The sequence below is a fragment of the Brachyistius frenatus genome, unplaced genomic scaffold (genome assembly GCF_029030835.1).
Source record: "Brachyistius frenatus isolate BFR_SWC_R1_liver_20210118 unplaced genomic scaffold, ASM2903083v1 Contig_370, whole genome shotgun sequence".
NCBI lineage: Eukaryota > Metazoa > Chordata > Actinopteri > Embiotocidae > Brachyistius > Brachyistius frenatus.
The window spans coordinates 90,520-106,515 of NW_027210969.1; the positions used below are offsets into that span (position 1 = coordinate 90,520).

General features: G+C 46.2%; 1 protein-coding gene across 2 annotated transcripts; it reads left to right on the forward strand.

The window, feature by feature from the left end:
• Window positions 1-969: 969 nt before the first annotated feature.
• On the forward strand, window positions 970-15,990 carry LOC138636352 (CDP-diacylglycerol--glycerol-3-phosphate 3-phosphatidyltransferase, mitochondrial). Of its 2 annotated transcripts, none has more exons than XM_069724331.1 (11): window positions 970-1,177; window positions 3,580-3,790; window positions 5,520-5,597; window positions 7,617-7,716; window positions 7,840-8,029; window positions 9,071-9,249; window positions 10,070-10,281; window positions 10,438-10,729; window positions 11,984-12,132; window positions 12,233-12,363; window positions 15,392-15,990. In XM_069724331.1, exons 1-10 carry the CDS (start codon window positions 978-980, stop codon window positions 12,350-12,352), a joined length of 1,731 nt encoding a protein of 576 aa, XP_069580432.1. In that variant the 5' UTR covers window positions 970-977; the 3' UTR covers window positions 12,353-12,363; window positions 15,392-15,990. The 2 variants fall into 2 exon arrangements, with proteins under 2 accessions (XP_069580432.1, XP_069580433.1); XM_069724332.1 differs by having other exon boundaries at window positions 15,509-15,990.
• The last annotated feature ends 6 nt before the right edge of the window (window positions 15,991-15,996 follow it).

The window sequence follows — 15,996 nt, forward strand, 5'->3', positions numbered from 1 at the left end:
GCTTCTTTTTTTTTTGCACAGCACCTTTTGACATGCCGTGTTTGACATCAAAGCACATAAACGAACATTTAAAACAAATGTAGAAAATAAATAAGATGCACGAGAACACGTAAGACACAAATAGAGTTAAAATATAAACTGTTTATGCTGTTGCGGTGGGAATAAGCAAGTCAACAAAAGAAAACAAACAAATGGAGAGAAGAGGAGGACGTCTGTCAAAGTAATCCAATTCAATAAAGTGCCAAATCACAAGAGGAGTCATCTCGGGGAAGTCTTTAAACAAAACCGGTGACCACATAACTGAGAGAAACCCAACGATTCAAACTAATTCCCCTCGATTAGCAGAGAAAAACCTCTGTGGACAGGAAGAAAACGTCTTGACAGCAGCAGGGAGAAAGTCTCCAACATAAGAGCTCAGACGTCCCGTGGATTAAGAACTTTTTCTTTTTCTTTTTTTTTTAAATAATCCTTAACCAGAGTTTATTTACCATGTGTGCCATCCAGGTGCCGATACGAGTTTATTTACAGTATTAATTATTTCCGCCTCTCGAGCCTATCCCGCCAGCGGTGTCACAATAAGACTATTTATTAACTGGGAGTAAGGAAGTCTCACGACAAACGAAAGTCACCTGTCATCCAAATCAAACACTCTGGCGTTTACAGTGACTTCAAACATGTGGTGACGGCCAAGGTCACGCAGAGGGCAAAGGTCAAACGGAAGTGACGTGTTTTTCCCCCTTTCAAGTTTACCTTCCGTTGTCAGTCCTAATAAATAAATGATATTATTTTTGCTTGTTAAACTGGAGTTGTACGAGTCTTTTTTTTATTTTTTTTTTTCCAGGGTGACCACTAGAGGTCACGTTAAAGGCATTTAAAACAAAGCCCCTAAAATATAAACACACATACACAACCACCGATATTTACTGTCCCCGGCTTAGTTTGTTGTTGTTGTTGTTAAATAAATAAATAAATAAATAATGCAGCCCACGCTCTCACTTTGTGTCTGTGAACTGAGCGCAAGTGTCGATAAAGTTCGTTCAAATACAACTGGCGCCGCAGCAATGGCGGCTCCCATGTCCTGGAGGAGGCTCGCGTACTCCGTGTGCTCACCGGCCATCGCCGGGGTTTTTACCCGAATATCGGACCGGCTGTTCCGCGCACGGGACAGAGGAGGCGGGTAAGAGACGCGAGGATTAAAAAAAAACAACCTGCGTTTTGTTGTTGTTACCCCCCCCCGCCGTCCTCCTCCTCTTCCTCCTCCTCCTCCTCTTCCTCCTCCTCCCTGTCGCCGTTATGACACTTCAGTCGGATGCATCCATTATCGGACACCGGTGTTTTCACGCGGTTTGCTCGCGCTGGACGTCGTCCCGTCCCGTCCCCGTCCCGTCCCCGTCCCCCCCCCCCCCCGGGGGGTATTTTGAGCCACGTGTAGTTAAACCCGCAGCAGCTCATTGTCCCGACGAGAGCGGAGCGTGGACGAGCTTTTAATCAGTCGGACGAGAGACTCGACCAAAAACGTTGAACGAAAAACACTTCTTCTTCGAGGGGTGACGTTACCATGACGACCGACGAGAAGCGCTGCTGTCCATTATGTCCTCGTCGTCGCGTGATCGAGCCCGAGTCCCGACACACATCTCTGTCCCCCCCCCTGTCCCCCCGTCCCCCCCCCCATCATAAAGCCGAGAGATGTATCTTTGTTTTTTTTAAATAAATTAATAAATAAATAAATAAAATAAAACGTTTTAAGCTAAATTGGAGCCAACCGTTTTTGGTCCTCGTTGAACTCCCACCTCGGTGGAGTGACGTCACCAGCAAAACACACCTGTTGTCCTCTTAACGGGATCAGATCGGAGGTCGGACCTTTTGCAGTAAAACCAACATAGCTAAATAATAATAATAATAATAATAAATGGATGTTCCTCGAACTGCAATACCACTGACGGCCGCTAGGGGCTCCTAAAACAGGAAAAAGGCTGTTGAAGTCAATAAAAAATAAGAAATTCTCACGACTCAAAATGGTGTCAATTGCTTAACTCACTCCTTCTTATTAGTTGGTCCGTCTGAAAATAATAATCCCGTCATTAATTACATGTCAGGCTTCAAAAAGTGGGGGGGGGGGCTCTTTGATTGACAGACCTGTGGTGTAGTCAGTCATGTGTCATCAAGTCAGGTCCAGCTCTTCCAAATATGGTCACTTCTGCCTCCAAAAAAGCCAAATTAAAGGCGTCATGACGGCTTTTGACAAACCGACGGGGGACGTCGGCGCTGGTTGCCGCTCGAGACCTTAAATTAGTCCTGAACACACAGAAATAACGCGGCGGGATGGGAGGTAGTTTATTTTACGCGACGTCAACTCGCCCGTACAGATGTTTCCCCTCAGGTTTGCCGTCGCATATTTTCTTTCACGCAAATATCTCAAAAGGTCTAAAACGGCGCGACACGATGACGACGTGCTGTTTATAAAAGGGGATACAGAAGTCGAGCAAAAATGAGGAGTTCACCGACTTCCCAGTCGTGCAGTTTTGAATTCTGAGAAAGACGCAACATATATATATATTTTCCAATCACATGCTTTGAATCAGGAGTGATGTGGCGCCCTCGCATACCAAAGTGCACAGCTCCTCCCTTCATTGAATCTACCAGATAAAGCCAACGTTGCTAACCCGCTAATCTTGTTAAATCTAAGGAAGGCAACCGCCTCTCTGTTAGTCATCAAATAACTAATTAGATAACTTTATTTAGAGAACATCTACAGAGACCATATCAGACAGTGTGTAAAAATATCCTGCCTTCTCAGGGATAAAAAAAAAAAAAATCTGTTATTTTTGTGGAGGTATTTTTTTTTTTTAATTTTTTTTTTAATGAGGTAACGTCTGTCCTGAAATGAGAAGCTGGAAAACCTTTTTTTTTTATTTTTTTTTTTAAAGTGTGCTTCTTATCTCCTGTTACGCCGCCTTATCTGTTACAACTTCCAGAAAGTTGTAAAGGGCTCGGGATCAAGTCACATGACCTCCCCGTAGCAGACGAGAGATGATTCAGTGTAAGCTTCATCAGCATGAGGAGGTTATTTTTAATAGTGTTTTTATGTGGAGTAAAAATATGAGGAAACAATAACAGGGAAATTCCCCCCCCCCAACCCTCCCCACACACACACACACACACACACACACCCCCACCGATTGTTCAAGGACTTCATCGAGCCTCGGCTGTGTTTTCTGTTTTAATCTGCTTGCTTCTTCGGATTTTTTTTTTTTTTTTTTTGGTGGGTTAAATCCCAAACAACAAACAGTAAACTGATTCGCCGGTGCCGATATTCAGTTGTGATTATAAACAAACAAAAAAAGAGAAAGGGAGGGTCACAGTCACGTCTGCGGTAAAGACGCCGCACCCTGCATTGTCAGAGGGGACAAAAGGCTTGCGGTGTTGGGGTGAATATAGGACACGCAAAACAAGAAAAAGTACACAGTGAAATATTGCTCCTGCAGTCGATCAGCAGAGAATTATTTTAGTGGTTTTTTTTTTATGACATTATCAGTAACATAAAATCCATTTCCTGCTCCAACTTTCGCGCCCCCGCAGGTCCTCGGTGCTGCTGCTGGCTCCCCTGCTGGCCGAAGCCGACCCGGCGCCGCACCGCGTCTCCAGGCCCACCGGGTCCGCCGGAGATCAGGGCTCAGACGGCCTCTGCACCAACTTCAGGTGGATGGCGGAGCAGGTTCCTGCGTTTCGGGTGCCGGGCGCCCAAGTCCACATCCTGACCTCGCCCGATCAGTTCTACCAGGTCATGAAGGTCCGTGTCACCGTCGGAATAAATGTTCCGGTTCTGATACGTGAAACTCGTTTATCAGTTTGTAATCCAGGCAGAAAAAAAAAGGTCAGAGAAAGTGCTTGAGGTAGCAGAAGGAGTTTTATTTTCTCTTCTTTGTGAATCTCCAACACCCGAGTTTACACCCTTATTTTACTTTGTTTATTTTTCCACACACACTTGTTGTGTGTCACCAGGTTGGAATCTTTTTGTTTCCTCTAACTTTAGGCTATTCATTTGCTCCGGGAACAAAAGAAACAGGAATTTGCTTTGGGTTGTTGTTTTTTTTTTTCCACACGTAGGACCTTGCCTCTGACAAAATCCCCATTTCAACTGTTGGTTGACAACTAAGTAACACAACTTACACATAAAGAGATTTTAAAGTGAGTGGCCTCTCCGATGCTGTTTTAGAAGACTTTCTCTAAGTCTCGTTAGAGACTGGTGTTTGATGCTGGTGTTTGATGCTGTGAACTTTTAGACCCCCCCGATGCGTTTGAATTGCTGTATATTATGAGGTTTAAATGTCCTACGTGCAGTATAATGCTGGTGAAGTGAGTCATAAAATTTGTGTTGTTGTGAGTACAAGTATTTAACAAGGATGTGTGATTGGGTGTGAGTCACATTTTTATTGACACTTTTCCATAACACAAAGCTGAACAGGTTTCAGCTCAATGGCTCTGAAGCGTTTATATTTGTACATCACTTCTGGCATGAGCTTCTCATGTTTCCTGATCTTTTCTTTCTGTCTCACTAATTGTTAATGAACAGTTTGGTGGGTTTTTTTTTTTTTCCGCATGAATCACCATCCTGTCAGCATTTGTAAAGCCTGAAGCACAACAAGGAGGAAGTAATTTGGTTATTCTCTTTTCTTATGAAAACCGCACAAAAAAACGGACCTGTTTTGAAAGATTTTTATGTTTTCCGATCATGTGAAGGATTTCATACTCCGTCGTAGAGTAATTTTTTTTTAAAGGGTCTTTTTTTTTAAAGGGTCATTTCACAGAAATTGTAAAAGATCATGCTTTTTCATTTGCCCTCAACATTGGGGACAGATGATTCATTTTCTGAGCTTTTTGCCTTCAGAAAGGACGAAATTCATTTGATTTGTCTTTTAGTTGAGTAATCTATTCGTCCGTCTTCAAAAAGAAAACTAATCCATCAGCAAATATTTCAGTAATTCATTTTCATTCCATCAAAAAGGTCGTTTTTGAAGCAAAACTGCCAAAGATTTGGTCGTTCTCGCTTCTCAAATGTGAGAATTTGCAACTTTTTGTTGTCTTAAAAAAATAAAATTGAGATACCAAGTGAGAAAATATGTTGATGCCCCCCAACATGGACATATTGTAAAATATTAAGTTGATACCATGAACAAACAGTTGCTTATTTCCATATCCTGTGGTTACGGAGCACCACGATCGGTTGCGTTTCCGGTCATCTGGCAAATGTGAGCCCAGTATTAACTCTCTTTTTGCTCCGTTACCAACTCCCGAGGGAAGCGTGTGACTATTTAGCCGCTACATGCCTCCAGCGGCTCGCCGAGCAGGTCGATCGCAGCGGCGCTTTTTAGAGCTTTCATCACCCATCGTCAGACGTGTAATCAATTCGCTGAAAGTCGCTTTAACCCTTCGTAGAGCGAAGATATTAAGCTGATGCTCTGTAGGTTTACGGCTTTCTGCGACTCCTTTTACACGTTTCTCGTTTTCTTCCACCTCAGGCTCGCATCAAGACTGCGCAGAGGCGTGTGGTGATGGCCTCGCTGTATCTGGGAACTGGTCGGCTGGAGCAGGAGCTGGTAAGAAAAACGGTGGCGTCTACGTGTGATCGTGAGAAGCAGATTCTCGTGTTATTACAGCACTGGAGAATTTTGCCTTCTTTTTAGTTTTCGGGCAGGTGAGAACAATGCTGTCCGAAGCATGGGCGCGTGCCAAATAACTCGTCAGAGATGCCAGAAAATATGAGTCAGAGTTCTCCTCCAAGACGACCGCAATGTGGTTTGTTCAGAAATGGGAATGCACTCCCGGCCAACTACAAGGAATGACCCCGAAATGCAAGGGTTTATGGTTATAAGGAGACCAGTGCTGGCATGCGATAGCCTGCTGTTCTTCATGCTTGGAAAGCCTCGCATAACAACATGAACCCAAAGCAAACCACAGTCTGGACTGACGCTCGCATTCAGCTGTTTTTCATGTTTTCTTCGAACCGGTACGGAGGGGGCGAAACACAGAAGAGGAAGAAAAAAAAAAAAAAGCACAGAAAAGCCAACATGCTTAATTACAGTTAAAAGCATTGGAATCAGCTGGTTTTGCTGCCAAAAACTCTGCAACCTCACAAGGATGATGGATTACTAGAAATGCGAGTCAACAAGGTGCAGCGAGTACGTGTGTCGTTTTTGTTTTCAAGCCTTTGGTTTGCTTTGAAATCAGATGCAAATGACGGAAGTGAATTCGGTGCAAAAATGCGAGTGTGGTCTGTGGTTTCAGGCCGAAGAATGTGAACTGCAGGTGTGATTTCTACATTTAAAACCCGGATCTGTGAACACGAACCTGCAGCCAGGCTCGAGGCAAGAAGAGACCGACGCTGACGGTCACGCCCGCACGGGCGGGTCTACGTCGCCGGAAAGAACAACTGTCTGAAAACTCACAGCGAGACACGTTCGTCTTCGGCACGCTGCATGCAAATGTTTTTCAAAGACTTGTGTACCGTGTGGACTTTTTTATTTATTTATTTATTTATTTTTTTAAGTCACTTAGGTTTTTACGCGAGTGAAGAATTTACGAATGAGCACGCAGACGAAGAGATGTTCGTTACTTCCACCGAAATGAAGAAGACGACCAGCTAGTAGACGTGGGTGCAAACGATGCATCGAGTTTTACAAAAACCGGGCCAATAGTTTTCCCCTATTAAAAAAAAACACACACAAAAAAAACAGTCGGGCTACAACTAATGACTATTTTCATTGGTGTGTAATCTAGCAATTACTTTCTTTATTTTATTATTTAGGTTTATAAAATTACCAAAAAAATAGTGCAAATTGGTTCCCAGAACTGAGGGCGATGTCTTCAAGTTGCTTGAACCCAGTCCAAAACCCAAAAACATTCAGTGTAGCATGATATGAAACGGAGAAAAACAGCAAATCCTCTCATTTAAGAAGCTGAAACCAACAAAAATTGTTGCAGGCTATTTTTACAATGAGTCATTTTGGCTGTAAAACATCAGGATATTGTGTTAAATGTCCAGTCGAATTTCCCGGAGTCCAAGTTGACGTCTTTAAACTTCGTATTTTTTTTTTCAAATGAAAACAATCCAAAACCCGTTATACATTATACAAGAAAAAAAAAACAACAACTTAAATCCTCATAATTGAGCAGCTGGATACAGTAGATGTAGAGGAATTTTTACATAATACATGAATTTAATGATTAATAGACTATTAAAATGGTTTGCGATGGACAAATAACTGTTTCTGCCCCACCATTAAATCTTATCTGAGACACGTTAACGTTTAACTGAACTCTATTAGTCAGTTGGAAGCTGTAGTCAAAATGTTGAAACTCGAGGCAGCAAGTCGTTTCATGTTGAAGAGAAACGCATTAAAGTCCGTTTGCAGGTCTTGATAAGTCCTGAAGCCAATAAATCCGCTGCTTCTCCAATAAAACGCTGAACCTCTGCCGCAACTGTCTGCAGTCGACTTTAATTTCAGGTTTTAATACGTTTTCTTTTTGAAACTGCGCATTGAGCGCGTTGGCGCTACAGGAATAAAATGCGAAAAGCCGTCAATCCCGTTTCACCGTTGTCGCTTTGTTGTTCTTAGGTGGACTGCATGGAGGAAGCGCTCCAACGTTCGCAGGACGGCAGCCGCTCTCCCGACCTCAAAGTCTCCGTGCTGCTGGACTACACGCGAGGCTCCCGAGGTTCTTGCTGTTTTCCCCCTTCGGATCGCTTTGCAGCTGGTTTTCCTCAGACCGCCCCTGCGCTCAACATCCTCTCTCTCTGTGTGTGTGTGTGTGTGTGTGTGTGTGCGTGTTAACGTGCAGGAGCGATAAACTCGAGGACCATGCTGCTGCCTCTGCTGCAGCGCTTCGCGTCGCAGATGCGGGTGTCCCTGTACCACACTCCGGACCTGAGGGGGCTCCTGCGGCTGCTGGTCCCGCAGCGCTTCAACGAGACCATCGGAGTCCAGCACATCAAGGTCTACCTGTTTGACGACAGCGTCATCATCAGCGGGTACGTCGTGTCCCGGATGAGTTTTTTTTGTTTGTTTGTTTTTTTTCCGGCCTTTCACCTTTTGTGTCAACGCGAGTTTGTTTAGTTTGAATTCAGACTAAAGCTCAGAATAAAGTCCTCCCTCCTGATCGGTTTAGATAACGGTTTTCCGGAGCAAAGCGCGTGTTTTTACCACCGCTGGTCGGGTATGTTCTCGGTGTGCAATACCGCTTGCAGCAAACAGCAGAGACCTAGTAAACGTGCCGTTTTGAAGAAGTCCAACTTGGAAGTCTTCCCAGAGATACGACTAGTCCGGGACGAGGAGAGTCAACAGCCTCGAAGTGTTGTAATTATATCTCCCTGAGCACCTTGTCTGTCACACTCGTGATTCGTCACTGCTTGACAGCTGATACAACACCTGTCTTCATCCCATTTGCATAACCTTCTGAGCAGTGCTGTTGCGTAACGCCACTTGAAGTGCAGATGTTTACCACCGCTGCCAGGAAACGTATAGATGCCGGGCAACGCTGTGCGCTCGCTGTCACTCGTCAAGCATTCATTTCCTCCTTTGCCAGGAAAACACGTTGCACAAGACTTCAGAAACTCTTGCAGGTCAAACGGGACGCTCGATTTACTCGAAAAGACACACCAGTGCTGTGAGGACGCACGCCGGCATGTCAACATTAACCATGTACACATCACTCGGAAAGCAACACTGGTAGTGCTTAACCACTGTTTAACAGTAATTACATCGTGAGCATGCAGTTTTCGGTCAAAAGGTGTTCGGTACAATCTGCTAACTTTAGGGAAAATGATATCAGTTTGTAACTGGATGCATTCAGTCCAACAGAGTAGTTTAACATTAAGAATTGACCCTTTAAATTCAACAGTATCTCCAGCTGACGAGCTTTCAAAGTCCCTCCCGCCGCCCCGGTTGAAGTGGCTTTCCCCCCCCTTTGCGGGCAACACCGGCTACAGCCACGACTGAAGGAGGGACGACCGCCTCGGCGTACCCTCCTCTCCGGAGGCCCTTTCAAATCCCTTTCAAATCTGTTTTTTCAGGGCCAACCTGAGCGACTCGTACTTCACCAACAGACAGGACCGCTACGTGCTGCTGGAGAACTGCGGGGAGGTCGCCGACTTCTTCTCCGACCTGGTGGAGGCCGTGGGAGACGTCTCCCTGCAGCTGCAGCCCGACGACTCGGTCACCGTGCTGGAGGGCATGGTGCACCCGTACAAAGGTAGAAACCCAACGCACGCACACGCGCATGCATGTTTACCCTCCAACATGTTTTGACAGTGCGCGACACTCCACGCTCAGTTGCGGCCCGAGTCTCGGCACCAGGAGCCGGCGGATTCTGCTAATGGAGCTTGAAAGCTTAGACAGGCCGAGAGCTGCTGCTGGTCAGAGAGACGGACTCGGGGAGAGTACAGTGAGCAAGACGTGGAGAGCTTTTGCGGTCGGCTAGCCGTGCAGCCGGATATGAAATTGTCAGGGTTTTGTCTACACACAAACACGCACGCACGCGCACACACGCACACACACACACTCGCGGTGTGTCCGTAACCAGAGCGCAGACTGCCAGGATGTTCGTTGGAGGGATGAATGACATCATGTCTGCAGGACTGCACCGCCATGGAAACGAACACCAGGAATAGAGTTGTGATGTCACGGTGTTGCTGGAAGATGATATGTAGTGGGAACCGATACACACACGCACACAGTCAGTCAGTCAGTCAGTCACACGTAGTTAATGTAGGAACACACACACACAGATATTAGACACACACGCAGACGCCGGTGAGATTGTAGCGAACGACATTTGTGAGGATGACTCATAACGTCTGATAAACAATGAGATGTCTTAATGTGGTCGAGGCAGAAGTTTGTCCGCAGTCAGCGATAACGGATAATAAATACTGGAAGATCAAAGTGCTGTCAAAGGGTCACTTCATCCAAAATACAAACACAGCGTCTTGAGTCACACACACGAACACACACCAGTGCGACCCGTCTCCCACTCATCCTCGCCTCACATACCGTGTCTCCGTGGCAACCAGGCAACCGGCAGGACTTCTCGGCGGCGGCGAGGAAGCGGATCATGGAGGTCGTGAACGCCGCCCACATGAGGCAGCGGCTGCTGTACCGGTCGGAGGAGGACGAGGAGGACGAGGAGATGAGCGAGGGGGGGGCGGAGGAGGAGGACACCTGGGTGTTCCCGCTAGTGCAGATGAAGCCTCTGGGCATCCGGGTGGACGAGCAGGTCACACAGGTGAGCCGCGGACGTCTTCTGAATGGTTGTAGTTGCAGGGAAAAAAAACAACAACAACAACCCGTACACGATGAAGGTGACGCGAGGAATAAAACGAGAGAAAACTCGTCTGTAACTCGCCTCTCTTTGATTTCTCTTCCTCTCACCGACCCGCAGCGCCTGCTGACAGACGCCGGGCCCGACTCCACTGTGTTTCTGACATCGGGTTACTTCAACCTGACCCGGGCGTACATGGGTCTGGTGCTCGGGGCCGGAGCCAGCTACCGCATCCTCACCGCCTCCCCCGAGGTCAACGGGTTCTTCGGGGCCAAGGGCGTCGCCGGAGCGATCCCCGCCGCGTACATCCACATCGCCAGGCAGTTTTACAAGCAGGTGTGCCGACTGGGCCAGGAGGAGAGAGTGCACCTGCACGAGTACCACAGGCCTCAGTGGACCTTCCACGCCAAAGGTGGGTGGACCAAAAGCACACGTCGGTGCCGCCACTCGGCTCGTCCGCTCCAGCGTGCGAAAAATGACTCCTGGAAAGTGCGAACATGTTTCACTACATCGTCTGCATGTGTGGATCTCCGTGGACGCTACGTCCCGCCCACCGATAGCTGGAACCTGACCGCACCGCAGACCTGTCAATCAAACAGACGCGCGCCCAAAACGTAGCGCTTTTTGAGGCCTAATATCTCATTAATAATGGGATTATTTTCAGTTGGACCGTTAGAAAACTAATAAGAAGGAGCGACTTTAGCGAACGACACCAAAAAAAAAAAAAAAAAAGTATTGCCTTTGTATTTCATGAGAGAAGTTGAATGGGAGTCTATAGAGCCAGAGCCTTTCTGGAGCGAACCCCCAGTGGTCCTCGGTGGTATTGCAGCGTAAGGAACTTCCACATTGGCCTCTCTTTTTAGACATGATAACAGGAAGAAATGACAATTAGATGTAGAAAACACTCATATCATATCATATCAACAAGTCAGATATGGTTTAGAATATTTTAACACGGGCAAAATCATTTGAAAGGCACGTCCACAGACTGTTGGACATAACGACGATCCGATCAGCGGATTTCATTTGCTGCAGTCAATCGAACTGGAGCTGCGACTTCCAGCAACTCGTTCCTTCTTCAGGGGGAATCTCAGCACCTTGTCGTGTTTTCCAGTTTTCCAAACAAACACACAGCAAGAATTCACGGCACTTCGTGGATCAGCAGTATATTGTGTAGTGACGATTGATCGATGACATTATAAGCCTCTTGTCGGACGTCCGTCAGTTTTCACGAATGTGTCGAAAAACTCATTTTATCCTCTTTTTTTTTAATTTTAAATTTAAACATTTGTACAGTTAAAAAAAAAAAAAAAAAAAAAAAAACGAATGCGATATTACGATCTGAGCCGGACGAGTCGTGTCGGTGAAAAATAAAAAAAAACCCGCCTTTCTCTCGCTTTGTTCCTCTGCTCTGCTGGTCTTCCTGCGGTCGCGGTGGTATGTAGCGTGAGAGACGCAGGCTTGTACAGTCACTGCGTCGTAGCCTCAGGACAAGGATGCACACTCACTCTCTCTCATACTTTGGGGTTTTGGATCGACGCTGGGGATTTCTGCATGTGCTTCCTTTTAGTTGTGGTTTCGGGACCGACAAGAGATCTCTGCTGGAAACGGCCCTCCGAAAGCGTTACCTCCTCCCCTGGCTCACTGCACTTTTCCTCTCCTGCAGGTCTGTGGTATTACCTCCAGGGGCAGGATCGGCCTTGCCTCACCCTGATCGGCTCCCCCAATTTCGGTTACCGCTCGGTTCACCGTGACCTGGAGGCCCAGATCGCCATAGTAACGGAGAACGAGGAGCTGCAGAGCCAGCTGCAGGAGGTCGGCTGCTTTTTTTTTTTCTCAAAACCACAACCAGAGATGACGATGAAGTGAGTGTGTAGCACGTCACTGAACGCACACCTGTGTTTGAAACTCCCAGGAGCAGGAGACGTTGTACCAGCGCTCCACCGAGGTGTCCAGCTCCACGTTCGAGCGGCCCGACCGCCACGTCAAGCTGTGGGTCAAACTAGTCACGCCCCTCATCAAGAATTTCTTCTGAGACGCCATCAGGTGCAAACACACACACGCTGCACATGAAAATCACTCACATTTGTTATTTAGTGAAAAGATAATTCCACTTCAATTTATTTTTGTGGGAGAAAAAAAAGAAGTCCTGAAACACAAACGGTTAAGACAGACGGGCTTTAAATCCGGCCGGTTCGATACTTTTATCTCAACAATTTGTCAAACGATTACCACGAAAGGAGGCATTTCTGCAGTTTGAAGCATTTTAGAGTCTTTCAGCTTGATGTATTTTTTTTAATTTATTTATTTATTTTTTTACAAATAAACTAATAAGGAGCAACTAACTTGCCGAGCAGCAAATTACACTCAGCAACCAGCTGGTGGAGAACAAACACTGAGCTAAAAGGACCTCCTCCAAATTGACCAAAACAATCTGCTTGAGATTCAGATTGTCACGTGAAGCCGTCTATAAATCGATATCACATCAGTGTTGTGGTTGCAGATTGATTGCGCTGATAAAAAAAAAACAATTTATTTCCACTTTGAACAAACCTGAAGTTCAGCCAAACACTTAAAGTAGACAATAAACTGCTGTCATGTTTACAACCCGAGCCGTCGTTACGTCGGAGAGGACCGTGCTACCGTTTACGCTTTTTGACCAGGTTTCAACTTCTAAACTCGGCTTAGTCGACCAGCTTTGATTCCCTTTTGATTTCAACAAATTCAATTGAATTAATCCAAATTTCTCGTGACTTCGACAATTACAAGATATTCAGAAGGCAGAAAAGTGCTGAATAGCAACTCGGGTTAAAGAGTTGTAGGTCGTACTGTCGGTGCGGGGACATCTCGGGTCCGTCGTCAACTTCGTGTCCTGGTCTGCATTATCACGAGTCTCATTTTAAGACCCGACTCGGAGGCTTCATCTCCCCCAACATTAAAAAGACCCCCCCCCCCGCATACTCTCATAGATAAAACATCGAATATAATCAAAATTTAGCGACTCAATTTCGCGTAATACACCAGTCAAAATATGCTAAAGATTATTTTCAAAAACATTTTTCTAAATCTTTTCCTGTGTCCAAATGTCACAGCTCCTTATATTTCTCATTTCTGTTGTTTTTGCTTCAGATTTTGATTGGGATTTTTGCCGAGTAGACAAAATACAGTCTTGACACACACACACACACACACACACACACAGTAAAACAGGCTGTGGTTTCTTCAAAATGCCTGCAGTCATTGTGGTGTGTACCAGATCGCAGGTCCCGTCCTCGTCTTCCCAGCAGCCCCATCACCCCAGTGCGAGCCGGCTGATTCACTCCTCTCTGGCAGTGAGTCAGCGTGTTGTTATGCCGATGATTTGACACCGTGGTCTGCGTTGCCGTGAATCCTGTCAGGACTTGGCGAGGTGAAGTCAGAAGGTCCCTGAAACGGAGTCAACAAGGCTGAAACTAAAAGTTTAAAAGTTCATGTTAATTCGGTGAAAATATAAACTGTTCAGCCAAGTTAAGAGCACGGAGACGTAAAAACACGTGTTCATCTAATGAGCTGAAGCTTTGGCTGTCAAAGATCGCAGCTGGAGATTGAGGCGAGGCGACTCAGCAGTTTTTGTTTTTTTGTGTGTTATTTCTGAGAAGAGGAAGCGTCACATGCTGGATAGTGACGGTAAACGGGCGGCGTCTTATCACTACCTGAATAGACTCGAAGACTCGAAGGGAAAAAAAAAAACCTGACTGATCTGCTGCCAGAAGGAAACGAGCAAAAATATCTCAACTTTCAGGCCGCCAGTATTATACTGTACACAAATATGCGAGCTGTAAAACTCGAACAATGACGCGAGTAAGAGGCCTATTGTTGGAAAATAGAAAAAAAGAATAAAAGAAAAGTGGAAATCCCTGTGATACCGGCTGCATGACGCACACCGAGAGCCCTCAGTGACCTCGGGCTGAAAGTCGACCTGAACTTTCACAACGTGTTTAGATAACAGACGAGGTTACCGAGCGCCTGCGAGCTGGAAATACAGAAACACACGAAGATTAGATTGGAGTCTTCACCAACTGTCACAATCGGCCTGAAGTAGTCGTGTTTTTAACCGACGGGCCTCACGTACTGTGTTTAATAGTGTCAAATACTGCCGCTGCCTTAAAACGGACCGTTTATAGTGTCGGCCGATGTAAAAGGGAGCTGGTGAGTTTCAGATCTGTGAAACGATTTAACTTTCAAGCGCGAGTTCACCGGTGATTATTGGATAAACACTCCTCAACAAAACGTCAAAATACTCTTCATCGCCTTCCTGGAGAGACGCGCTGAAAATATGCAGCGTTATTCCCATATTTACACACCCAAACTAGTTCTGAAGGACTTCACATTTCTAAACTCCCGACTATGAATTATATCACAACCCTCGGCATGTTGTATCATTTTTAATATCTTGCAGGTTAAACATATAATGACCTGCGCTGCTGAAATTAGCTCCAAAAAAACGTTGAACGTAGTTAAATGGGAAAATAAAATGCCACGGACATATACTGGACGTCGAAGCAGCTCAGTTACGTTCTGAAATCTGCTTTAAAATATCTAAAGACGATAAAGAATTATTACAAAACGACCACTGATATATTAGACGGACATTTTTACTCCCCATTTTTTGTTTATTTTTTTTTCTTAATGAGAAGAAAAGGAGTTTTTGCACTTTTCAGAGGTTTTGTGTCCTTCTGGCCGTCTTGGTCTCTTCACTGCTTTTTTTTTTTTCCCCCTGACAGAAGGAAAAATAAATAAAACGGGGCCCTCCAACGAGAGCTTTCACGGTTAAAAGTCTTTACCGGCAGCGGATCGTCTGTTGTTAGAGACCAGGGACAACAGGTTGGAGCTTCTCTAAACTCGGCGGGGTTAAAGAGCTGCTTTAGCAGACCTGCCTGCCCTCTAGTGGTGAAACTGAGATCTGCCGCTGCAGTGAAGAGGCCTCAGTGTGTGTGTGCGTCTGTTAAACCCCCCCCCCCCCCCTCTGAGCTTAACGGCTTCTGATAAGTCAGAGGGGGAAGCGACGAAGAATTAATTTACTAATTTATTACAGAACAAACAACAACAACTTCACGTCCTTACCTGACGACCATGAACCGCACCCGACGTCGCCCCGTCCTCGAACCTCGACGCGGAGAACTGAACAATTTCTCTTGTTTCTGCTGCGCAGGACTCGAGGCGGTTTTCTTCGGTCCCGAGTCGAAGGTCTCGGATGGGGGGGGTCGGCCCGCTCCTGCAGCAGCGGAGACGGCCCGACGCGCTCGAGTACCACCGGAGCGCCGGCGAGTCGACGTCTTCGGCGTCAGCTCGGATTTCCATAAAAAAAAAAAATTAAAATAAAAAAATAACCTTCATCCCCTCCCCCCTTCCCCCCCCCCCCCCCCCAACGCACACACAGGAGCAGATGGAAGTGGTGAACTCGGGAGGTAAATCCTCTCTTCTTTATTCAAGCTGCGGATTCTGGTTCACGCCGTTGTACCGTTTCCATAGTAACAGCCACCGTCGTCACACTGCGGATTTCCGGTTTTGTCGTTTTTAAACCGACTGCGGACACCACCAAGCTGCTTTCTGCTCGTACGTACGTGTACGTACGCGTGCCGCATGCGTAAGAAATCGACAAGAGGCCGGGGAGGGTTGACCGTCTCCGAGGCGCCGAAG

What these genes read in the sequence shown, in the direction of transcription:
- LOC138636352 (XM_069724331.1), top strand. Translation starts at nt 978, where the DNA reads ATGCAGCCCACGCTCTCACTTTGTGTCTGTGAACTGAGCGCAAGTGTC. An exon ending in GCACGGGACAGAGGAGGCGG is followed by an intron (nt 1,178 to 3,579) that starts GTAAGAGACGCG and finishes GCGCCCCCGCAG; the next exon opens with GTCCTCGGTGCTGCTGCTGG. An exon ending in TGGACGAGCAGGTCACACAG is followed by an intron (nt 10,282 to 10,437) that starts GTGAGCCGCGGA and finishes ACCGACCCGCAG; the next exon opens with CGCCTGCTGACAGACGCCGG.